General features: G+C 37.6%; 1 protein-coding gene across 4 annotated transcripts in view; it reads right to left on the bottom strand.

The window, feature by feature from the left end:
- The window catches only part of NFATC3 (nuclear factor of activated T cells 3), a 173,928-nt gene that overhangs the window by 7,167 nt on the left and 140,989 nt on the right, over window positions 1-25,772 (bottom strand). Inside the window, exon 10 of one of the 4 annotated variants that reach the window (XM_072636144.1) lies at window positions 22,947-23,051. The exons of the other annotated variants lie outside the window; for them this stretch is intronic. Coding sequence (XP_072492245.1) covers window positions 22,951-23,051 — 101 coding nt within the window. The 3' untranslated portion in view covers window positions 22,947-22,950. The remainder of the gene's footprint in view (window positions 1-22,946; window positions 23,052-25,772) is intronic. 4 annotated transcript variants of the gene reach the window in all.

Below are 25,772 nucleotides of genomic sequence, written 5' to 3'. Positions count from 1 at the left end.
TCAAAGCCCTTCATGACCTATCCCCCCCATTTTCCAACTTTCTTTCTCCTCAAATCACCCCCACATATTCTGACCCAATGCCACTGGTCTCCTTTCTGCTCCTCAAACATAACATTCCATCTCTCAATTGCAGGCATTTTTGACTTTCTCTCATGCCCAAAATATGCTCCTTCTTCATCTCTGGCTTCCTGGCTTTACTCACTTTAAGTCCCAATTAAAATATCACTTTTTAAAAAAAACATTTTTTTTAAAATAACATGTAAAGACAATTTTTAACATTTTAAAAATTTTGGGTTCTAAATTCTCCCCTTCTCCTTCCCCTTCCCACTCCCTAAGACAGTAAACAATTTGTCATAGGTTATACATGTGGAATCATGCAAAATGCTTCCATGTTGTCATATTATGTAAGAAAACAGACCAAAAATACACAACACCATAAAAAATAAAGAGAAAAACAATATGCTGTTTTCTGACTCTATTACTTCTTTCTCTGGAGGTGGATAGCATTTGTCATCATGAGTCCTTTGGAATTGTTTTAGATCACTGTACTGCTGAGAATGGTTAAGTCATTCACAATTGTTCATGGTACAATACTGCTGTTACTATGAACGATGTTCTCATAGTACTGCTCACACTTCACTTTGCCATTGTGTCTTTCCAGATTTTTCTGAAATCATTCTGCGTGCCATTTCTTATAGCATACAATAAGTATTCCATTATATACCACAACCTGTTCAGTCATTCCCCAAATGATGGTCATCCTCTCAATTTCCAATTCTTTGCCACCACAAAGAGCTGCTATAAATATTTTTGTACATGTGGGGACTTTTTTCCCATTTTTATGATCTCTTTGAGATACAGCCCTAGAAGCAGTATTTGTGCAAAGACTTTTTAATTTAATGTAATAAAAATTATCCATTTTACATCTCATAATGCACTCTATCTCTAGTTTGGTCCTAAATTCTCTTATTCACAGATTTTATCCATAGTTCACTTATGTTATTACCCTTTATATCTAAATCACATTCCCCTTCTGACCTTATCTTGGCATATGGTGTTAAAATGTTGGCCCATACCCAGTTTCTGCCATTTTCCAGCATTCGCATTCTAGAATTCTAGTATTCACAGCAGTTCTTGTCACAAAAGCTTAGGTCTTGGTTTTATCAAATACTAGATTACTATGGTCATTTACTACTGTGTATTGTGTACCTAATCTATTCTACTGATCTGCCATTTTACGTTAGGCCAGTACAAGATTGTTTTGATGATTACTGCCTTATAATACAGTTTGAGATCTAGTTCAGCTAGACCACCTTCCTTCACATTAGTTTTTATTAATTCCCTTGATATTCTTGACCTTTGTTCTTCCAGATAAATTTTGTTACGATTTTTTTTCTGGCTCTATGATTTTTTTGGTAGTTTGATTGGTATGGCACTGAAAAATTAAATTAATTTAGGGTAGAATTATGATTTTATTATACTGACTTGGCCAACCCATGAGCAATGAATATTTTTCCATTTATTTAGATCTGACTTTATTTGTGTTTTACTTGCAAGAGTGTTTTGTAATTGTGTATACATAGTTCCTGGATTTGTCTTGGCAGGTACAGCCCCAAGTATTTTATATATAGTCTACAGTTACTTTGTTGCTAATACATACAAATGTTGATGATTTCATTCATTCCCATGCTCTTGAGTGCTTTTAATAGGAATGGGTAGTGCAACTTTTTCTGCATCTATTAAAATTTCATCTTCTTAAGCAAGCCTTTCCCAATACGTCTTAATTCTAGTTGAGTGCTTCCAGTGTTCCAGTACACAGCTGTTTGTACGTAGTTGTTTTTCATGTTTTCTTCCCCGTTAGAACGTCGAGTTTCTCAAGAGTGGAGACTCTCTTGTCTTTCTTTACATCCTCAGTATTTGTTTGCACATAGGTATTTGATAAATGTTTGCTAACAACTCCATGTGTTTTAGATATACAAGTATTTAAACTTAATAACTATGATCATAAAAGTCATAGTCAGTGATACAACTCTGGGTAACTGGATTAATAAAACATTTAAAACCAAACAGGTAGGCAAATTTAATCCAGTTTGAAACAAGCAACATTTTTTAAGAGTCTGTTATGTGCAGGGCATCATGTTGGGCACAAGGGACACAAAAAATAAAAGCCCCTGTGATCTAAGAACTTACGTTTTACTGAGAAGAATATAACTCCCATGTTGATAAATAAATGCAAGATAATGTAAACAAGGAATGAGAGCCTGGGGGACAGTGAGAAAGAATTTACATAGGACTGAGCTTGGCCTTGGAGGAAGCTCAGGATTCTAGAAGTGAGCAGAGAATATATTCCATGTATGAAAGAGAGAAACCCAATGATGAGTTTATCAGTAAGAGCCACTCAAGTTGGAGAAGGGTAGGGATTGAAATTATTAAATAAATTCATGACTCCAGTGGTCATGTTATAAAAACAGTAACTTGGAATAAATCTCAGTGAGCCCATTTGAGATGCAGAACTTTTCCTGATAAGACTTTTTATCTATTTTTAAAACTTTTATTTATTTTTTCAAGTAATAATTATTATTTATTTTCCTTCCTATGTTCACCTTATCCCTCCTCCCTTGGAAAAAGGAAAAAAAGAAACTCTGGTAAAAAATATGTAAACAAAATAAATTCACACACTGACATATGTCTCATCCTGCAATTTGAATGTCTTCTCTTTTTAGTAGGAGACAAGTAGCAAGATCCTTAACTAGTCCTCTGGGATCATGCTTAGTCACTGCATTTAACCAGACTTTCAAAAGTTACATGCAAGATTTCATATTCAGCTTTATCTTTTTTTCAGTGTCTATGAATCTATCCCTCCCATTATCTGCCCTGTGGAGATAGATATAAGTGAATGATATGAATATTATGCACAGGATCAAAATGTCAGTCACTGCACTTTGATGCTTTCAACAGGCCTGCGAGTTCACAAATGTGGGCATTCCCTCCAATGATAAAGGTGGCAACCATTCTATATCCTTCTTCCTCTGACTTATCCATGTCCTCCTGTAAACACTTCACAGGGGATCCACCCAATTTACTGGGGATCTTCCTCTGGATCACCTGACATTCTGTGGAAACCAATGGAACAGTCTGCTACTGGTGTATGAGAAAGAGCTTACTAAACTGAAAGCCAGGAAGCTGTCAGAAATCTTCATTTCCCTATTTGTAAAATGTGGGCACTGAATTAGATGACCTTTAGCATCTGTTTCAGTTCAAATGTTCCATGATTCTAAAGTCTGTGGCCATGCCAAATCCTATTATTAACATTTACCCTTTTTGTACATTGATGTAATTCCTTATGGCATTTGGTGGTTAAGAAATTCATCTGATTTTCTCTGAATATGCATTTTGCACTCACGTTGTAACAGCAAACAAAGTAGAAAAAAAAGAAAAATTTTGCTGTTTTTCTGGACTGAGTTTTAGCCAATTAGATACGTGCATGTGGGCTCTAGCCCATCAGATGCTGAGTAGAACTGTATATAAAGAGAGCTGGTGCTGACAAAGCAGACACATGAAGACAGCCAGTTTTGAAGAGGTGATCCAGCACTGAGAAACGAGAGCTGAGAGGAGACATCTGAGAGTGGAGAGCCACCCATGAGAAAGAGGTTAACCCCCTTTTGGGAGATGTTAAAGTAAACTGAGCTATTATCACAGAGCCTCTAGACTTTGGAGATGAATTGAGACGATGGTGCTGGTGATGTGTTAGTTATTGCTGTTGGCCTGCTGAGCTTTGTTTTTCCAGAAGATGTGGAGTAGAGCAGTACCCCTGAGTTGAGACATGGAGCAGGAGCAGAGAGCTGCCTATGTGTGAATCCGGGTGAGAGTCTGGAATGGTCAGCCCACAGAGGAAGAGCCATGGGGACTTGGAAGCCAACCTTGAGTTAAGATGAAAAAGGACTTTACTTGGAATCTTGGTATTGATTAAGGATATTGCTATTGTTATGAGAGATATACATAGTGAATGATATGTTTTAGGTAAGGATGTTGCTAGGAATGTTATGCTTTACTTTATTGAACAATGTTTAATTTATTGCTGAAAAAAGAGAGTTCATTATACTGTAAGATTAGACTACTGACATTATTCACAGCAGCAATCTTAGGTGTGCAGCCATGATTGGTGTTACACATGTTCCAGACTATGGTAGTAGTGGTGGTGTTTGGGAAGCAAGAAGGAAGCTGTTCAAAGTTCAAAAACAGAAACTCCTTCTGAATCTTTTTGCTGTTTAACATGACAAGGGGAACTGTCATTTTAACTTTCATCTATTGTGGTCAAGGTTCTAAAAAGTTAAAATCACAAAAGATACAGTAAGAAGGAACCTGAGATACCAGTGAATTTCAAAGAATGTGGAGTCAGAGAATTTGGGATGAGATCTCGGATCTGAACTTTATAAGCTGTACCTCTGGTCCTCAGCTTCCTCATCTGTAAAATGCAGGGAGCAGATGAGAACAGGAGTTTGGTCTCTTAATGCCAGAGCAGTGTTGTTTCTACTATACCACGATGCCTCTTATCATGTCATGTACCCTAAGAAAATCAAGGGATGTTCCAGCTGGCTAGAAATTACTGTCCTTTGTAGTGAAGTCTTCCAGGAAGGCTCCTTTTAAACTAAACTGCATCTATAAAAATCATTTAGTGTTGATAATATTGGATCCATGTTACATATTGAGAGAGCAAGGGAGTTCCAGAAAAACATCTACTTCTGCTTCCCTGACTACACTAAAGCCTCTGATTGTGTGGATCACAACAAAATGCAGCCACACTCAAAGAGCTGGGAGCACCAGGGCATCGTACTTGTCTTCTGAGGAACCTGTATGTGGGTCAAGAAGCAACAGGTAGCACCAAACATGGAACAAATGAATGGCTTATGATTCGGAAAGGAATATGACAAGGCTGTGTATCGTCACCTTATTTAACTTATAAGCAGAGTAAATTATGTGAAATGCCAGGCTGGATGAATCAAAACCTGGAATTAATTACCAGGAGAAATATCAACAATCTCAGATACCATTCTGATGTCAGAAAATGAAGAAGAATTAAGAAGCATCTTGATGAGGGTGAAAAAGGACAGTGTCAAAGTTGCCTTAAAGCTTAATGTCAAAAAAAAAAAAAAGAAACTAAAATCAAGGCAACTAAACTAGTCCCATCACTTTCTGGCAAATGAGGGTGAAGAAATGGAAGCAGTGTCAGATTTTACATTCTGAGGCTCAAAGATCAATGCGACAGTGACTGTAGCCCTGAAAATTAAAAGATATTTGCTTTTTGGAAGGAAAGCCATGGCAAATCTGGGCAGCACACTAAAAAGCAGAAGCATCACTTGCTATTGCCAAAGCTACAGTTTTCCCAGTGGCAATGTAATAAGCTATAAGGAAAGCTGGGCACCACAGAATCAACACGTTTGACTTATGGTGCTGGAGAAGTCTTCTGATTTCCTTCAGATCGATCAATACTGAAAGAAACTAATTCAGAATACTTGTTGGAAGGACAAATACTAAAGCTTAAATATTTTGGACATAATGAGAAGACAGGACTCATCAGAAAACATCCTGATTTTATGAAAGACTGAAGGCAAAAGGAGAAGGGGGTGGCAGAGAATGAGGTGGATAGAAAGTATCACAAAAGCAACATGAGCTTGGACAAACTTTGGCAGATAGTGGAGGACAGAAGAGCCTGGCATGCTATGGTCCACAGAGTCAGAAATAACTGAACTAATAAACCAACAGCAATATTTAATTTTACACACTGAAAGGAAAAATACCATTTTCTATAAAATAATTTACAAAGAAATTCAGTAATTCATAGCACTGGTTAAGAACAAATTGGTCATGAAAAATGGGAAGCCATAAAACAGAAAATCTAAATTGTGTAAGGTGTACAATTTTCCATTAGACTAAGTATAAAAACATTTTACTTCAAATGATATATATGTGTGTGTGTGTGTGTGTGTGTGTATATATATATATATATATATATATATATATATATTTTCATTTATTTATTTCCCCAGAGCTTTTGCTATGGTGAAAATATTTTAGGTTTCAAAAATCTTTCTGTATCATTTCAAAGAAATGATTCAAAGTTTTACCCAATTGCTAACTTCATTCACTTGCCCACATCCTCACCCCCATCTCTTCTGGCCATGAATTGTCCAAGAGCAAAAGAACATACTGCTACATTAGCCAGAAAGATCTCCACTGGTCAATAAGCACTGCATCTAACGAAGATTAAACAGGAAAAGGAGTAAGGCCATCTAGTCATATTCTTGTCAGGAATAAATATTATTAAGTTATAAAAAATTCAGTACGTCTAATCCCATCACTTTCTTTCACATTTATTAGATATGACTGGGCACAAATCCTCATCTGTAAAATAAGGACAATAATCACTGTGTTACTTTACAGGGTTCTTTTCATGATCAAATGAGATACTGTATATAAAGTGCTAAATACATGTGCGCTATTATTTTAAGCACTGCATGAGTTCTTATAAACACTTTATAAAATACTATGTAAATTTTAAAGTACTTTTTTTATTTTAAATCTTAAAGCGCTATATAAATGTGAGTTATCACAAAGAAGGGATTTTTAAATTCTGAAGTACGACAGAAATGTAAGTTATTATTATTACAAAGAAAGGGAGAAAAAGGGTTGGGGCCAAATTAATTTAATGTTGATTTAAATCAAACAGTATAGCTTGGAAAGTGTTTACTAAATGACTACTGTCCTTCACTCAAGAAGTGATGCTTACGAGGTGTGTATGTCCAGGGCTCTGAGACAGAAGAGCAGAAGGCAGGCTGTCGCCTCAACGTGACCAGCTGGAGGTGGAAATGAATCAAGCACTGCTGTTTCTACCCTCACATCACCTTCTCCCTCTGGCTTCTTCTCTTGACTGCACAGCTACCACCCTAGCTTAGAGTCTCATCACATCTGGCTGAGATTATTGCAATGCACTTATAGTTAGCGTCTCTGCGTTGTCTTTTCCTACTCCATCCTATCTTACACAGTCCTTGCCAAAATAATTTTCCCTAAGTGCACACCTATGTGATTCCCCCTAATCGAGTGATTTCCTACTGCCTCTAGGATCAAATATAAACACTTCTGTTTAGCTTTTAACGTCTGATACTACCTAGACTCAAACACCTTTTCAGCCTTATTAGACATTACTTTCCCGCACACTTTGTGCTCTAGCCAAACTGGTCTTCTGTTAGTTTATTTGATGCTGACAATAGGACAGGGTGGGGTGGGGTGGGGTGGGGTGGGGTGTGGTGGGTGTAGATGCTATTATTACCCTTCATTTTCCAGATGAGGATACTGAGGCAGACAGCAGTTAAATGACTTGTCCCCAGGGTCACACAGTAAGTGTCTGAGGCCAGATTTGAACTCAGGTCCTCCTGACTCCAAGTCAAGGGCTCTAACCACTTAGCTAATTGGTCAAGGAAGGCTTCCTAAAGATTTGAGGACTTTGGAGGAAGGGTAACCAATATGAATTAGCAGGGTAAGTGTTAGTTCATTTGGTGTATTAGTTTGTCAAGCTCTGGAGAAGACCTATAGATCATTTACTCACACAATCACAGAACTAGAGAGCTGAAAGCGTGCAGCCATTAAAGGCTAATCCACATCCAAAAACAATCCCCCCAGTAAGATAGCTGACAGATATTCATCTAGAATCTCCTTGAAGACCTCCCAGGAAGGAGAACTCTACAGCATTTTATTTGATATGAAGCCCAAATTAACCACTTTGTAAATTTTATTTCAGTTCTTCCTCTGGGACCAAATAGAACAAGTCTAACCCTTCACCTCACAGTCCTTCAGATATCTGAACACTCTCCCTACCCTCCCACCTCCTAAGTCTTCTCTAGGTTAGATATAGTAATACTTAGCATTTATGGACCACTTGAGATGGACAAAATGTTTTACACATATTTTCTCATATTTGACCCTCACAAAAAAGCCTTTGAAGTAGGTGTTATTATCATCCTCATTTTATAGATGAGGTGTCTGATACAGAAAGCTTAAGTGACTTGCCCAGGGTGACATAGTGTGTGAGGCAGGATTCAAACTCAGGTCTTCTTGACCCCAAGTTCAACCCTCTGACCAATCACTGTGCCATGTAATTGTTCCACCACAATCTTTGCAAAGAAGGGAAGAAAGTGGATAGTGTTGTATATTAGGAAGATGAGGAAATCTATCAACCAGAAGAAGGAAGCATGGTGGTGACAATTCCTTCAATAGATCTTCATGTCTCTTCCCCATCAGAGCTGCTCTCTTTTGTATGTTCTCTAATTTATCAAATGTTCTTAGACTGCATAGACTACCCACAACTGAATAGCATACTCCACAGTTTTTTCTCCTTGTTGGAATTGTTTCTCTTTGCTTCTTCAGAATTTTCTTCTTCAGAGTTTCCCATCCCTCTTGAGCTGAATGGGTGCACAGAACTTTAGTTCAAGAATCCTCTCTACCTTTCCTTTCAATCATGTGAAATCTGCTTTCCCCAAAATCTGGGGATCATGTATCAAACTATGTTCAGTTTTCCTCTCCTCTATCATGAACTCTAGGAGGGGTCATTCCCCTTCTGCCAACTATCATTTAAGAAACACTACAGAACAGGAGGGAGCAAAGGGGCTCTGGAGTCAGTGGACCTGTACTCAAATCCCCACTCTGATCAATGTGTAGTCATGCTGGGAAAATTACTTTACCTCCTTGGGTCTCAGTTTTCTCAATTACAAAGTGAGAGAGAGTTGGACTGTCATGTCCTCTGAGGTCCCTTCCAGCTCTAGAACTATGATTCTTTGATTGCTACCCCAGCAATCAGGTCCTCCCTGTTAATGGGAATCATATCCAGAATAAAACTGATTCCTCTACCTTTGAAAGGATGAAATTATCAGTGACGCAAGTCAGGAAATTATTAGTTGCTATTCTTTTGGTAGAGGGCACTCCAGGAAATGTCTGGATAATTAAAGATCCCCATCACTACTACATCATGACCTCTGTACTGCACTTGTGATCTCATCTCTTTCTTCCCTCTTTCCAGTCTGAAGACAAAAATGCTTCTGGTTTTTTCTAGGCTATCCTTCAAGTTTCCTTCTCACTCTGGTCGCTGGATTTCTGTGCCTTCTTAATATACGATACCCACTGCCTTTCTATGCAGAGGTGGGGGACAATGGGTGTGGAACACTGCTGACACACAAGGCAGGATTCATGTGTTGTTTAATTTTGTTGAATTGTCTTTTTTCTCCCTCTTTTCTTTTTTTAGAAGGGATGGCTCTCCAAACAAAGATGGCCCTCTGGAAAAGGGAGGAGGAGGGAGGAATAAACCAGGAAATGTAGGTGATGTGAAAACAAAAACATTAATAAGCACCTGCAGCACTTAAAGCACACACAACCACTAGCCCTTCCTTTTTACTATCATGTCTTCCTAGCCATGTATTTCATTCCACTAAGTCTCAATGATATTTATGAGGCAGAATATGTGCCCCCTCATGTTAAGGCCACTAGCTATTGTTTGACCACCCAAACTCTAGGCTTCTTCTTCCCATGTTATAGTTATTCTCCACTGTATCTAGGTCAGTCCCTTCTTTTACAGGTGATAAATCAGGTAAATCACTTGTCCAAGGACACAGAGTCAGGTAGTGGCAGACCTAGTATTAGAATTCTGGCCTCTTGACTACAAGTTCAATGCACTCAATGATATGTTCTCAACATTAAACCCATTAGTCCTCATAAGGACTACATGAGAAGGAAAGCAAAAGTCGAGGTAAAGGGTAATGAAACCTGTGCTTCAAGAAGCCTGTGCTGGGAGGTCCAGATACACTGGCCATAGCGTTTTATGGCTAAACTGTCAATGCCAGGTTACAAACTTTCAATACTTGAAGGGATGTGTAATCTCATTCTATGTGCAGTGCCTCCAACACTGCAAATTGTAAATCACCTAGACTGTCTTACTCCTTACAACCCCATTCCCTCCCCCCTCATTTCCTCTCCACTCTTCAATCTAGTGCTACCTGTTTCTCTTGTAAGATGCCCCATGACTTGACCGATGGCATTTTCTCTATCTGTATCCCATGCCCGAAATTCTCTTCTTCTTCATCTATGATTCGTGGCTTCCTTCAAGTCCCAGTTAACAGCCTCCTTTTTCCTGAGATTATCTCTAATGTATCCTGTGTATATCTTTTTAGGACATAGATGTTTGCATGCTATCTGTGAGATCCTTGAGAGTAGGACTTGTCTTTTTTTCCCTTTCTTTGTATTCCTAACACTTAGCACAATACCTGGAACATAGTGGGCCCTAAATAAATGCTTTTGATAAACCTTTTTTTAAAAAATGAACTACATTTTCTCACTTTTGAGAGGTCATATAATTTTTTAGTTTTTTTCCTGTTTTTTAAAAAAATTAATTTACTTGTTTTCAGTTTTCTACAATCACTTCCATAAGTTTTAAAATTTTCTCCCCCTCCCTGGCCCCTCTTTACCCATATCAGCGTACAATCTCATATGAGTTCTACATATACGTTCCTATTAAATACATATTCACCTTAGTCATGTTGCATAAAAGAATTAAAATGAATGGGAGAAACCATAAAACAAAACAAAATATAATAAAAAAGAAAATGGTCTGCTTCATTCTACGATCCAATTCCGTAATTCTTTCTTTGGATGTGGAAGGCATTTTGCCTCAAGAGTTCATTGGGAATTAAGTCATTGCATTGCAATGAAGTACTATGTCTACCAGAAAAATTGTTCGCACACTGTGGTTGTTGCTGTGTACAAAGTTCTCCTGGTTCTGCTCCTTTCACTCAGTATCAGTTCATAGAAGTCTTTCCAGGCCTCTCTGAAGTCTTCCTGTTCATCATTTCTTATAGCACATAGTATCCCATTACATTCATATACCACAATTTATTCAGCCATTCCCCCAATTGATGGGCATCCTCGTGATTTCCAGTTTTTGGCCACCACAAAGAAAGCTGCTATGAATATTTTTGTACATGTCCCTTTCCCATTTTTATGATCTGCTGGGGATATAGTCCTAGAAGTAGTATTGCTGGATCAAAGGGTATGCACATTTTTGTAGCCCTTTGGGCATAGTTCCAAATTGCTCTCCAGAATGGTTGGATCAGCTCACCGCTCCTCCAACAATGAATTAGTGTTCCAACTCTCCCACATCCTCTCCAGCATTTATCATCTTCCAGTTTTGTCATGTTTGCCAATCTTATAGGTGTGATGTGGTACCTCAGAGTTGTTTTGATTTGCATCTCTCTAATCAAAAGTAATTTATATAATTTTTTCATATGACTATAGATGGCTTTAATTTCTTCCTCTGAAAACTCCCTGTTCATATCCTTTGACCATTTATCAATTGGGGAATGACTTGTATTCTTGTACATTTGACTCAGTTCTCTGTATATTTTAGAAATGAGGCCTTTATCACAGACACCAGTTGAAAAAATTCTTTCCCAATTTTCTGTTTCCCTCCTAATCTTTGTTGCATTGGGTTTGTTTGTGCAAAAACTTCTCAATTTAATGTAATCAAAATTATCCATTTTACATTTCATAATGTTCTCTATCTCTTGTTTAGTCAAAAATTTCTCCATTCTCCATAAATCTGATAAATACACTATTCCTTGCTCCACTAATTTGTTTACAGTATCAATCTTTATACCTAGATATGTATCCATTTGGACTTTATTCTTGTGTACGATGTCAGGCATTGGTCTACGCCCAGTTTCTGCCACACTACTATCCAGTTTTCCCAGCAGTTTTTGTCACACAGAGAGTTCTTAACCCAGAAGCTGGGGTCCTTGGGTTTATGAAACAGTACATTACTATAATCATTGACTACTGTGTCTTGTGTACCTAACCTATTCCACTGGTTTACCTCTCCATTTCTTAGCCAGTACCAAGTGGTTTTGATGATTGCTGCTTCATAATACAATTTGAGATCTGGTATGGCATATTATTACTCCTCTTCTACCCTTACAGCCTTTGTTCTGAAGTCACTAAGAATTAAAATACATGTTAATTTAATTTGGAGGGCATTATCAATTTGTCATAGAATTTCTTTATATGCTGTCACAGATGGTCATGCATACATTTCAGTTACCTTCATGATCTGGTTGTTGAGTTTCAGTCAAGTCTGACCCTTCATGACCTGATCTGGGGTTTTCTGGGCAAGGATACTGGAGTGGTTTGCCATTTCCTTCTCCAGCTCATTTTATAGATGAGGAAGCTGAGGCAAACAAGGTTAAGTGACTTGCCCCAGAGTCATGCAGCAATTAAGTGTCTGAGGCTGGATTTGAACTCAGGTGTACCTGACTCTAGGCCTGGCACTCTATGCACTGTGCCACCTAGCTGCTCCAATCATGAGGCTTAGGAAATTTTATTAATATATTTTGTGTTGATCCACCTGTCACTTAATACAAGAGTGCTTTTGCACTAACAGTACATTATCTTCCATTTTTGTTTATTACTTATTAACAGAAAAGAAGGACATACATGTACTTTAACTAAGTGTCCAATAAATAATGTTTCTTATTACCTTTGGATAAGAGAAACCAATTCTTATCAATTTTTTTAGCTGACTAAGGAGGACCTGTGAGCCATTCTTTTATTTATCCACAATTTATACCTTTTGGGTTCATTTACATCAAGGACATCAGTAATTTTATGATTCAATTTCTTCAGTGCTATATCAATATGTTCACCTGACAAGCATCTCTTAATTAGAATATCAACAGTTAAATGCTCCTTAGGTAACAATTATTAAAATAAACCTTTCAAAAAAATGTGTCAGCCAAGCTAACTGGTCCACCATTTTCAAAAGAGTTTCAAGACAGTAAATATCGGATATGATGACAACTTAATTACCTCAACAAAAAAGATTTTAGCTAGCTCATCTGTTGTTGTTCTTTTCCTAATTGCTGTATTATGTATTAAGTATTTAGGGTAGGTGAGAGGATTGGTAGAGACTATTCGGTATTACACAATTCACTCAGTAATCATGAGAGGAATTATAAGGCCTAAATAAAAAAAAAAAATCAACAGCCTGGTATAGTGGGATCTCTGGCTGATACTGCCTCACTGTATGATAAAAGATTATTATTTTGATCCCTTTGGACCATAATCTTCCTTTTCTATAAAATGAGGGAATTGGGTTAGATGTTATCTAGGGTTCTTTCCAGTTCTAACATTCTATAACTGACAATACTGAATACTCCTAATTATTTATTTCCTCAGCTGACATTTAGTACGAAATAAACTTGTACAACCTGAAATTGCCGGGGTCTTGTGGATCCACAAGGGTCTGTGTTTGAAGGCAATAGCCCAAGGGTGGTCAGAAAACCTTGGAATGGGGGACTCAGAGGTGCCAGGGAGTGATAGGGACTAGCATGCAGCTTAGAACAGGATACCCCAAGCCCACAGCCACTGAAGATTCTGGCACCCTATCCTGAGATACTGAGAAAGTCTGGAAAATCCAGCACTTTGAACCACAAAGATCTAGGGGAAAGCCTAACCCTAGGAGGTATAGGTCATTGTGGTGGTTTACATCTATAATTCCTGCTCCTGGCAAGGATGAGGCTGGCAGATGAGTTCTGAGCCATAGTAGTGGACTACAGTCAATCTAGAGTCCATACCAATTGCAGGATTAATATGGTGAGCCCCATGGGAATGGGGTGCTACCAGGATGATTGAGAAGTGGTGAACCAGCCCAGTTTGGAAATTGGACTGGTCAACTCCTATGTACATCAAATCAGGGATAGAATAAAGGAGACAGAAGGTTAGCTAAGAGGAAAGACAATAAAGTGGAGAACAGCTGTACGCAAAACAAACTTCCTCAACCCGAAGGGTAAATTAAAAAAAGAAAAGAACTAGAATCTTAAGGGGCACTTTAGTTTGCCTCACAGACAATTTGCAGCATATAAATGTAATGAGATATTAATGAACCCTAAGAAATGACAAATGACAAATGAGATGGTTTCAGAGATTCCTGAGTGAGCAGAACCCAGAGAACAATTTATGCAGGAGCAGTGACATTGTAAAGAACACCAATTTTGAAAGACTTGTAAATTCTGATCAAAGCAATCACCTACCACATCTCCAAAGGATTAAACAACAGATAATCCAACCTTTGTAAAGACAGAAAATAGATACAAGATGCAGATATACATTTTTTTTAAATGACTAGTAAGAATATTCATTTTGCTTGACAATGCTTATTATTTAAAAAGGTTAGTTGGGGAACCTCAACAATAGTGATGCCACAAAAAAGAGAGGGTCACTAAGACATTTTTTAAAATGCACAGAAAAGAAAAGAAGGAAGTTCAGATAGAAGTACAGACAACCAGGACAGTTTTTAAATTGATTTATAGAATTTACTATAAAAAAAACAAGCAGGATGAAATAGATTTATGGCTCCATACAGAATATTCTTTTTGTGTTTTGCTATGTATATGGAAAATTTTTTGTTTAGTTCTAGCTAAAAAGGAAAAAATTAAAATATTAAACCATATAATGAATTCTGAAATCTTTAAATCTATAGCCACGTAATAAGTCATTTAGGAGAACTACCATGGAACAAATAATAAACGAATAAAAAAAGATAAATTTTTCATTTCAGAACTCACTGTAAAAATATTCCTTTATGATCCTGAGAAAGCAGCTTATTACTATTACTACTAATAATAGCTGACATTTCTATAGCATTTTAAGGTTTGCAAGTGTTTTGCATGCAGTATTTCAAATGATACAACTACCTTTTTTGATACGTACTATCATCACCTCCATTTTATAGGTGAGAATGATTTTTAGAGAGATGTAAACATCAGGATCTGAAGTCAAGATTTTCTTTACTTCAAGTCCAGAACTCTTTTCACTAAATCATGTGGTCTCTAGAATTAGTAACTAATTGCTAAGTCCAAGTTAATTTAAATTCCAAGGTCCTTCTTCAATGCCTCTCCACTCCACTGATTTTGGGGTTTATTATTGGGTAGAAGGTTAGGAAACTCAAGAGTTTTGAATCTCCCTAGGAATTAACCTTAAAGAAAATCTCAATGCAACTCATTTCTTCATTTCATCAGTGATTGTTCAGATATGTTCTGTTATATTTAACCTGAGTGAAAGATCTACATATGCCAGCAATGAAGGAAAGCCCTGGAATTGGGAAGAAAAATTCCATTTGGAGGGAAAGGGGAGGGCTGGAATCAGGATCTAGAGTAAGCATAAACCAAAAAGTGAGTCCAGAATGGTACTGAAGTCTTTTCAGAGGGCCAAAATATAAGGTGTCAAAACTTAATTGAGAAACCAATTCCAAGAATGGAGATTTAGATCAGATAGACAGTACTGGTTTAGCAAATAAGACAGAGGGAGTACAGGAAAACTGATGGAATTCAACCAGGATTGCCAAAGCTTTAGGATTATGGAAGTTGCATGCATTACCTTAACTGATCCGTTAGCATGGTCATGGACTATGTCTCCTACCCTGTGTCAGTAAGGTCATGGACTTGACAAAGTTCTCTTTAGTCTTCAGGATCAAGATAAAAAAAACTCCATTACCTATCTCTTGGTATGAAAAGAAGGCAATAAATACTTATTGGCCTATTAGTCAATCAAATATTTGTTGAATGTGTGCCAAGTATTGTGCTAGACTAGGCATTGGGGGGATACAAAGACAAAAGTGAAACAGACCTTCACTATGAAGGTGTCCTTTAATGGGCTAATGTTCTAGTCAGGGAAGACAACTTGTATGTGTATACACCCATATACATATATACAACAGATACAAGTTAATTTTGGAGAAAGGTGTCAGCAGCTGGGGTGGGGGTAGGGGGTAAGAAAGTGGTTGAACCTTGAAGGAAACAAGAGGTTCTAAGAGAAAAAGGTGAGAAAGACATGCATTTCAAACTTGAGGGAGAGACAGTGCAAAGTCATGGAGATGGATGATGGGGTACCACATATGAGAAACATTAAAAAGGCCATTTTGGCTGAACTACAGGGTATGGGAAGTAAATTCTAATAATGTATCTGAAAAGGTAGGTTGGGCAGGTGGTGAAGGGTTTTAAATGCAGCAAAAAATTAAAGAAAAAAGGAGGTGGGGTTTATATTTTATACTAGAGATAATAAGAGAGCCAGAGGAGTTTACTGAGTAAGGGAATAAGTCACTAAGCACTTACAGGAATGGGACAGGTTTTCTGCAGGAAGCAGCATTTAAGTGGAATTTGGAAGTAAGTATAGATTTTCTGTGAGGCAGAGAGCAGTGAGGAGGAAGTATATTCTGGGCACAGGGCAAATAGCCTGTGTAAAGGCATGGAGCAGAAAATGGAACAATCTGGCAGGGAGGGTAAGGATAGAGATGGAACAACATAAGACTAGTAGGTGCAGTAACCCTGTAAAGGTAAGCTGGAGTCACAAAGTAAAGGACTTTAAAAGCTGAATGAGAAAATGTGCAATTAATCCAAAGGAAAATAGGAACCACTGGAGGTTCTTGAGAAAGAAAACGATATGATCAGAACTGTGTTTTAAGAACATCAATTTTGTCCACTGTGAAAAGGAAAAGACTGGAAGTGGGGAGACAAATTAGGAGGATATTGCAAGGATCTAGATGAGAATGATGAGTTAAACTACGATTGTGGCTGTGTGGAGAAAAGTGGATGGATAAAGGATAAATTGTGGAGGTAGAAATGATAAGATCTATTAACTAATTTGATATGTTGTATGAACAAGAGTAAGGAGTCCAGAATGATTCTGAGGTTGTGAATCTGGGACAATGGTACTTAAGTCTGGAAAGGGGACAGGTTTTCGGGGAAAAACAACAAGTTCAGTTTTTGACATGCTGAGTTTGAGATGCATACTGGCACCCAATTTGAAATGTCAAATAGGCAGTTAGGAATATTGTACTGGAGCTCAGGTGAAAGACTAAGCTTGATATATAGGATCTGAGAGTTGTCAGGAAACTGATGAAGTCATGCAGAGAATGTAGAGAACACAGAGCAGAGTTTTAGGGTATATCCATAGTTCAATGGCATGATAAGGAAGATCCAGGAAATACACTGAAAAGGAAAAGTCAAGAGAGGTAGGAAGAGAATAAAAGAGCAGTATCAGGAAAACTGGGGAAGGAAAGAACATCTAGAAGGTGATCCAAGCATCAAATGCTAGAGGATTGGTTAGTCTTTAATATTTCTGTGTCTCCTGCAAAGCTTGCTGCTTTAGCTGGCCTAAGTTCTTTAAGTTATTTCCCAAAATTATTCACTTTAGTAGTTCAGAACCATTATTTTAATCAGCATAGTGTTTGTTCCTTTCACCAGTGTAGATTACAGCTCCAAAAGCCTTAGTGAACAATGGTCTTTGTGAGTACGGCAACAAAGAACCCAACCCCTCCTAGCCACCCTTTTGGTAATGAGCTTCTCTGAATCATGATGGGCCAACTGGTCCCAGAATCCTTGCCTATCACTGGGCCCACATGGAAAACTTTTCCTACTTGGTAGGACCTGTCACAGTTTGAATTCTGTTGGCACAGCCTTTGTAAACTCAGTAATGAGAATCAAATTAAGTAAAATTTAAGTGCCTTGGAGTCCGGCACTTCAAGCACATGTATCATTTCTAGGATCTTCCCAATCTCCTCCTGATGGAGAGCTACATGTTTATATAGCACTTCATGACTCACACAGCTTTCTCTTCACAAAAGTCCTGTGAGTTGGTTACAGAAAAATAAATTGAGATTAAAGAGGCAGAGCTATAGCTAGTAATTTGGGACCTAAGGTAAACTTCACAAAATATGCCTGAGGTAGCAAGCTGTATGAAAGGTGCCCTCACATTAACTTTAAAATAAATTCAGTTTGTGAAGAAACCTGACCTTAGGACAAAAGTATCCCTAAAGGAAGAGATAGTAACCTAAAGATGCAACTCGTAAAGAGGAAAGGGAAGAACATAGCAAGGCAGGAGGGAGAGGAGAGACACCAAATAGTATCTTCCTATTTTAACTAGTTATTGCTAATTTGGTACAAGCTAAATTGTTTCTTTGTGCTGCAGAAATATAAATGTTGGCAGCAGCTTCTATATTTCAGGAACCTCCCTTTTCTAAGTCTAAGGAAAGGGCTACAGTTGTGAAATGTTGTATACACTGATGAGGTCACCATGCTGGTTATGCTTAACAGTTTTTCTTTGTCCCCAGAGAAGTTGAAAGGAGGAAGGAAAGGAAGGAAAGGGTATTTGGGAAATGACTATGGTGTAAAAAACAAAGCACCAATAACTTAATTTAAAAAATAAAATTTTATGTCTGGGGCAAAACCCCTAATTTCATCATAGAAGTTATGACTTGTTCAAGATCACATAACTAGTGAGCAGTACCACTGAACTTCCAGTTAGTTTAATTCTATCTTCCCGACTACTAATCCAATTTTTTTCCTATACCAAGATACCTAATTAGACTGTTGAAAATATTTCTAAATTTTTGGATTTTCTCTTGTCACTATGTAAAGAAGCAAAATGCTTGGCCTGTTAACCTTTACCCCTGAGGAACCTGAAGCCTAGTTAATTAGGATCACTGAGATACATCTGGTATTCTGAGATCAGATGTATGAAGTAGCTAGGTGGCAATGCCTAGAGTGCTAGACTTACAGTCAATATTAAGTCTAAGTTAAAATAACTTTAGAAATTTACTAGCACACTTAACCCTCTGTCTCAGATATTGGTCATTTATAAAATGGGGATAACAATAGCACTTATCTCCCAAGGTGGGTGTGAGGATAGTATGAGAACAGCACGTGGACAGAGCTGAGTTGGTCTCTGACCAACTGGTTTACCTTCCCTTCCCCGCCTCAACTTGGAAGTCTAACAACAGAAATTGTTTAAAGTGGAGAAATAATGCGCTAACACTTCCAAGTAAGCTCAAGAAGGATTTTTAGGTTGATTAACAAGATACCAAAACCTGACATCTAAAATGAATGACCCAGTGCCATACAGTGCTGGAGTGAGAGTCAGAAGACCTGGGGTTAGAATCATGTCTTTGACACTTACTGGCTGTATGACCATGGGTTAAGTCATTTAGCTCAGTTTTCTCATCTGTATGAAGGGGAAAATAATATCACCGATGCCACCAATGTCATAAGATTTTACGGTTCAAATGAGGTAATGTAAGTAGAGCATTTTGCAAACTTTCAAGTTCTATATAAAGGTAACTCACTCTAATTGATTTATTCACTTCAACTGCTGAAACTGTTATGTACTTTACGTACACTGATTAAATTCTCATTATGTTATTTTCTTACTTAGATCTTTTAGAAAAAACTTCCACCAATTTTCAGTGTTGTCTGGTGCCAGAGCCTTCCACTAGGGGCTAGAGGATGTATAGGGACAGGAGAGGGTTCTTCCCCAATGAAGCTTCCAATCTTTTGGCATGTATGACCCAAGTATCTGAGCTAAATATTAAAGGCTAGGCAAGTCAGAAATTGGTGGTGGAAGGTAAGGGCATTCTAGGATGGAAATAGCAAATACTGTAGCACTACCACATTAACCAAAACAAAAGCAATTCAATTCGTTATCAAAAAGCATGACAATCAGGTTGACCTCTGCTGTTTAAGATTTTATCCTTCAAGTACTTGAAATTTCACCTTCTAACATACATTCAATAAATATTTGCTTATTGATCAAATTATCAGATATGATCTTAACTTTTACTTTTTTGAAACATTTTTTATGAAAAAATGCTTCAGTTCTCTAAGACAAGGGGATTTAATATCAAAAGTGTTTATTAAGCACTCACATATACACATCTATCTTAATGCTGTGGTCTAATTTTAACTCCCTAATTTTACAGATAAGAATATTAAGGCCCAGAGAAGTGATGTGACTTGCCAAGGTCACATGGAAAATAATTAACAATTAGATCTAAGATTAAACTCAGGTTCTCTGGAATCTAAATCTTCTGCTCTTGTTACTATACTACAACTGTATCCTGAGAGGCACTCTATGCAATTTTAGATAGAAAATTTTTCTTCGATATCTTATACTCTTTTTTTGATTGTTGCTCGGTCTAGACCTGTGATTTCATTCGAATCAGGTATACTCTACTGCTCTACAACTAGGTCACTAAGAGTTTAAGTGACTTGCTTAGGGTCAATACTGGCAGCATGTGTCAAAGACTGGACCTAAACTTAGATCTTCCTGAGTCTAAAACCCAAGCTGGTTCTTGATCCACCATACCGTACTATGTCTTTAATAGTTTATAACGCGGAATTACATAACAGTGGCTGACATTCATGTAATGCTTTTCTGTTTACAAAGTGTTCTATGTACATTTGAGCCTCACAACAACCCTGTGAGGTAGGTAGTACAAGTATTATTCCCATCTCACAGATGAGAAAACAAACACAGAAGTTTAAGGAAATTACCTACAGTTGTAGAGCCAGAATTTCAACCAAGGCCCTCTGACTACAAATTCAATGCTTTTTCTACGACATCATACAAGTTTAAACTGCACAAGCATGATAGTTACATATTTGAAATTTATGTTTAAGTACTTTTGTGTGGTCAAAATGACATGTTCTGAGGTGGTAGGCATGAGGAGAAAATCATTATTGTACTTCCAGTTAATAAGGGAAAGAGCTTAGGATTCAAATGGTCTTAGTAAATGAGAGAAGGGAGAGAAGCAGGTAAAGTAGGAATAGGAGGACAAGGTCTCTTTATATCCTTTTCACATCTTGGGCAAGTTGATGTGAAGAGCTCCAAGTCATGATGATCATAAGATGGGAGCATAAAGAACCAACAAGGGGATAAGGATAAAATAAGGGAGTTCAGGGGGTGCAAGGAAACCTGAATATCTTGTAGTTTAGGAATTTGCTACTGACTAAAAGTTACTGAAAATGACCACCTGATGAAATTCAGATAGCACAACAAAACATCAAGAGTGTGCTGAATAGGGATTTTAGTTTCATAAAAGACATCAGTATCGTGCAGTTGTTCCCAAATCTCTAGGGGGCCATAGTTCTTGACCCCATAAAGTGAAAGTCTGATGATTTCAACTTCCTAATGTGAAAGGGTAGAGGCAAAAAGGATTTCTTGTTTCTCTCAGCTTAAAATACTAAAAAATTCCCATGGTAATCACTGGGAAATTACACAGGGTTTGGACTCTGACTTGTCCCATCTTCAACCTTCGAAACACACATACAACTGTCCTGATTTTGTGGTTTAGGATCTTTAAGAGCTTTCCTAGAAGACTGTCCTAATATAGCTAAGGGTGTTGCTATAGGACTAGTACCTTTTATTCATCTACAATTAAGTAGATATAGAAGAAAAAAATTGTATGAAATCAAGATAGGCTCTAACCATGAAAAAAAAAAGGTATTACTGCCTTAGTTTATTATCAAAGGAGACAAGATAAGTGATCTGAAGCTATCTTTCTGCTTTAAATTTCCATTACTAGTCTAGTTTCTAAGAGTACTAGCAGGGGGTCTTTCCAGTTAATTAGCTACTGCAAAAAGAAGATCAAGGGATCATTCTTCTTGTGAAAAGCAAATTTTAACACTGCTTAAAAAGAGCACAGAGCTCACTTTCTGGTTAAATTCAAAGGCTTATGACATCACAAAATAAAACAGTATGGCTGAATTTGGGCAAGAATTTCTGATGACAATGCACTTACTAAAAATAAATAGGAAGTGTGAACATGTAAGAAAATCCTAAAAAAATATTTCAACAACTCATAAAGGGAAGGTTAAACACGTAGAATGGTACATCTTTAGTTTGATTTGTACTTGGCAAGAAGTTTTTCTACACAGTCTTCTTAAAACAAACTACCTAACAGAAAACAAATGGAATTCAAAGATTAAGAGCACTGGATGGGAAATCAAAACACCTGTGTTATAGATCTAGTTCCATCACTAACTCACTGTGTGACCTGGGTAAGTCATTTAATGCCATTTGGGGACCTGTTTCCTCATTTGTTAGAAGTGGTTCTAATTATTCACTCTACTAAAAAGACTTGAAAACAATGCAAGTTTAGCTTCAAATGGCACTGTAAAAAAAAAAACCACCACCACCACCACCACAACACCCTATTCTGACAATTGCACTTTTGCAGTATCTACTAGGGTCTTGGATTGAAAGGGCATAGAAGGGCAGGTAATCACTACCAGAAAAGATCCCGGGCTAGAACTGGGTATCCAATATACCAATTACAGCTTCCAAGAGTTTAGGTTTGCCCATCTCAGCTAAAATGCCAACAGGCCAACACAGAGCTCTCTTCTGGAAATGTGAGAGCTTAACTGTTTAGAGTCCTATTTTATCACACCATTCTTATTTCATGTTGTCATGCTTCTCCAAAATTGTGGTTATCTTTCAGCCTAGAATAGGTTAGGCTCAAACACCTTATTAACCCTCAGAGTAAGTTAAAATTTCAAAGGATGTCAGAGATGGAAATCTACGGTCGCCCTTTAATTTTACAGATAAAGACACTGATGATCAAATCTTCAAGTTATACAGCAAACAACCCCAGGTAAGAGTCAGATAACCCCAGGTAAACTGCCACTGGGTTTCAGAACTGACTCTAAGTCCAATGCCCTGGTTCTGACCCCACACAACTCTAGAACTTTTCACCTAAGCCCTGGACAAAAAGGCTACTTGGATCACCCTCAGTTTAGTTTAATAAATCATAGCAAGCATCTGCTTTTAGTTCAAACTTTCACTGTAATTTAAGAAGAGCCTAAGAGGTTTAATACGGTTAGTTTTAAAAGCTGAGTGTCTCAGGCAAATTTTAGCTAGTAGTACAATGGATACAACTGCAAAAAGATATACTTACTATTGCACATGCACACCCTCACTTATGCGCATGCAAATCAGGTAACTGCATGCTTAACTACCTGACTTGTGCATGCAATTACCAGATTTGTGCACACAAAAACTGAAGCAGTTTATTAAACACTCACCCTTCTAGGTTCTCCAGAAAGGAGTTGGATATAAGAGCTGACTGTGTTGAATCCATTTCTTGGCTGAACCTGATGGCTGGTATTCCAAGTCAGAAATAAAATGGTCTGTGTCAGAGAAGAAGACATAGCTACTGAATGGAGCAAACCACAAAGCATGGTCATTTACTATAGTGCCTTGCCTGGTGAAAAACTCAAAGGGAATTTCACGTTTAATTAATTTTAAATTAGAGTTATCCTTTATTTATAAAGAATCTTGTTTATTTTAGCATATTTAGTAATAGCTACTTGGCTAATCAGGGCTCTCAACAGAGTGGATGACTGCGACATCAGATTACGAGACTAAACAGTTCCTAGACCACAATATAAAATGAGAACTGACATTTATATACAGTACTTTAAGGTTTACAAAATACTTTACATATATTAAGCCATTTGATCCACAACGACTAGAGGCACTGCCACTACTTTCTGTCATAAAGGAGTTGACTTGTTCACCATCACACAAGGGTAATTCCAATCCCGGTCATTCATGCATGGTTATTTGTGTCAGGGAGTGCCCTTCACAGCAGCAGACACACAGTTTCCTCAGTATAGTTCCAAGGAGCTGTCTGGGCACAAAAAAATTAATCTCAAATTTCTTATATTTATATTTGAAAGTCTTTCTCTTAGTTTCTTGCAGAATTACAACTGTGTCTTAAACTTTACAGCACAAGGTATTTTCCTAGAGGTAATCTTGGATTCTTTTGATTGGCACTTTGTTGTCTGTGTTCAGAAGTTCTGGGAAATTTTCTTATATTATTTTTAACAATACGATGTTTAGGTTTTTTGACTTGTCATAATTTTTCCAGGAGGCCCATAATCCTTAAATTACTTCTACACAATTGTCTTCAAGAGCAAAATATTTTACTTATATGGAGATCATGTTTTCTTTTAATATTACTGCTTTTTGCTTCTCTTCTTCCTCATGACCCTTTATTTCCATGTACTTGCATTTCCAATCAGTTGTTCTCTCTTTGTTTCTTTGGTGAAGTTTTCCATCATGTATTCAAGTTTTTATATTGTTAATCATTTCTGCAGTACATGCCACAAATTTGGCTTTCACTATTATTTCTCTTTTAAATCATCTGGGAATCATCCTACGGTGGCTCCACATTCTCTTGAGAAATCATATGATCCTCTGCCTCATCAGGTGTTGATTCTTCTTCCTGCAATTATTTGTTCATAGATGTCTGGACTCACTGATGATATGGAAGGCCATCTTCCTGTCTTTTACTCATATTTTTTCCCTGTTAGTTTATCCTCCTGTGCTCAAGGTCTACAGTTTTATTCTTCCTGAGAGCTTTGGTATTTTTTCCTCTTTAGCACAAGCAGATAAACCAACAAAAAATAACAATAACAGATGGGAAGAGGCTAGACAATTAACATTTCACTGGCCTCAGTCTCTGCTCCAAATGACTGATAGGGCAGAACTAACTACAGTTGGAAATAAATTCCCTTTCCTGCAAGCCTGGTGGAACCATACATCATGGCCTTCTGCCCCTGTTCCTTCTGTTCCTCAGTGATGTGGTAATTGCCACGCCACAGTCCCAACCAGAACAAACTTTTGCCCTTTGGTTTTCCATAGGTGAGGTTTCAGAGGGAGGAGAAAAGAATTTAATCCTATTGCCCTGTGCTGCCCTGACAAAGCACAGTAGCAGATAGGGAAGGGAGAGCTGAGTGAGTCAGCGCATTAGAAATTAGCCTTTTCTCCCATTGGCTTATCCTTATTAGGATTCTTATTGTCCTTACATGATACAAATAGCTGAAATTTTATTATCTCTTGGGAATAATTCTTATTTTGGAGCAGTTTGAGAGGTCATGAAGATCTGAAAAAGTGTCTAGTCTCCCATTTTATTGGTCTATATAGCATTCAACTATCTGTACCATTACTATATAAATCTTTGTTCCTCTTCACAATAATGTCTTAATTCAGCAACCTTTGTCTTAAGAAAACCCAGCACAATCTGAGACAGAAGAATTGTTCACTGTTTCCATGGTAGGGGCCCCTTTTCTCCACTGCCACAGTATGCCCTTGACTCCCACCTTTTGTTATAAAGGCCTTTTCCATTCACTACTGACTAGACACCACTTGAACAGGCAGGAAAGGTAATGTGGAGGACCAACTGGTTGTAATTACTGCCCACTATACTGGTCACTATACATTCCAGACTCCCAAATACTGTCATCTAATTTGCTGATGTATTGCTGCATCAACACTAGGACTTCTAGGTTTTTCTGTCTGCCCTATGCTTGAATTCTTTTATATGTGCTGTTTCTCTCCCAATAAGACCTTGAGCTCCTTGAAAATAGCAGTTGTCTTGTTTTTCTATCTGTAATTTCAGCACCTACCACAGTGTATGTCTTATAATAAGGGCTTAATAAATGCTTTTTCATTCTCATTTCCTGAGAAAGAACAGCAAAAAACATCCTATGGTGTAGGGCCTCCTGAATAACAGAAATGTTCAGTATGGTGAGCATTCCTCAAACCATTTACTCTCAACTTCTATTCCTTTCCTTTTCTCCCCTTGTTCCCAAATAAATTAACAATAAGGGAGACTGGGAACTAAAAAGGAATTAGAAAAAAAATTATCTAAAGAGGGGCCCCAGGGGCAGAGCCAAGATGGCAGAGTAGAAAGACACACATAAGCTAGCTCCGATCCCACAGCCCATAAAATATCTTTGTAAAGAAGAACTCCCAACAAATTCTGGAGCAGCAGAAGCCACAGAACAAAGGAGCAGAGGAGATTTCTGTTCCAGAGAGACCAGAAAACCTCTCGCAAAAGGTCC

The sequence above is a fragment of the Notamacropus eugenii genome, chromosome 1 (genome assembly GCF_028372415.1).
Source record: "Notamacropus eugenii isolate mMacEug1 chromosome 1, mMacEug1.pri_v2, whole genome shotgun sequence".
Taxonomy (NCBI): domain Eukaryota; kingdom Metazoa; phylum Chordata; class Mammalia; order Diprotodontia; family Macropodidae; genus Notamacropus; species Notamacropus eugenii.
Note: the sequence above shows the minus strand (reverse complement) of the source record. Positions and strands in the feature narration are given on the sequence as shown.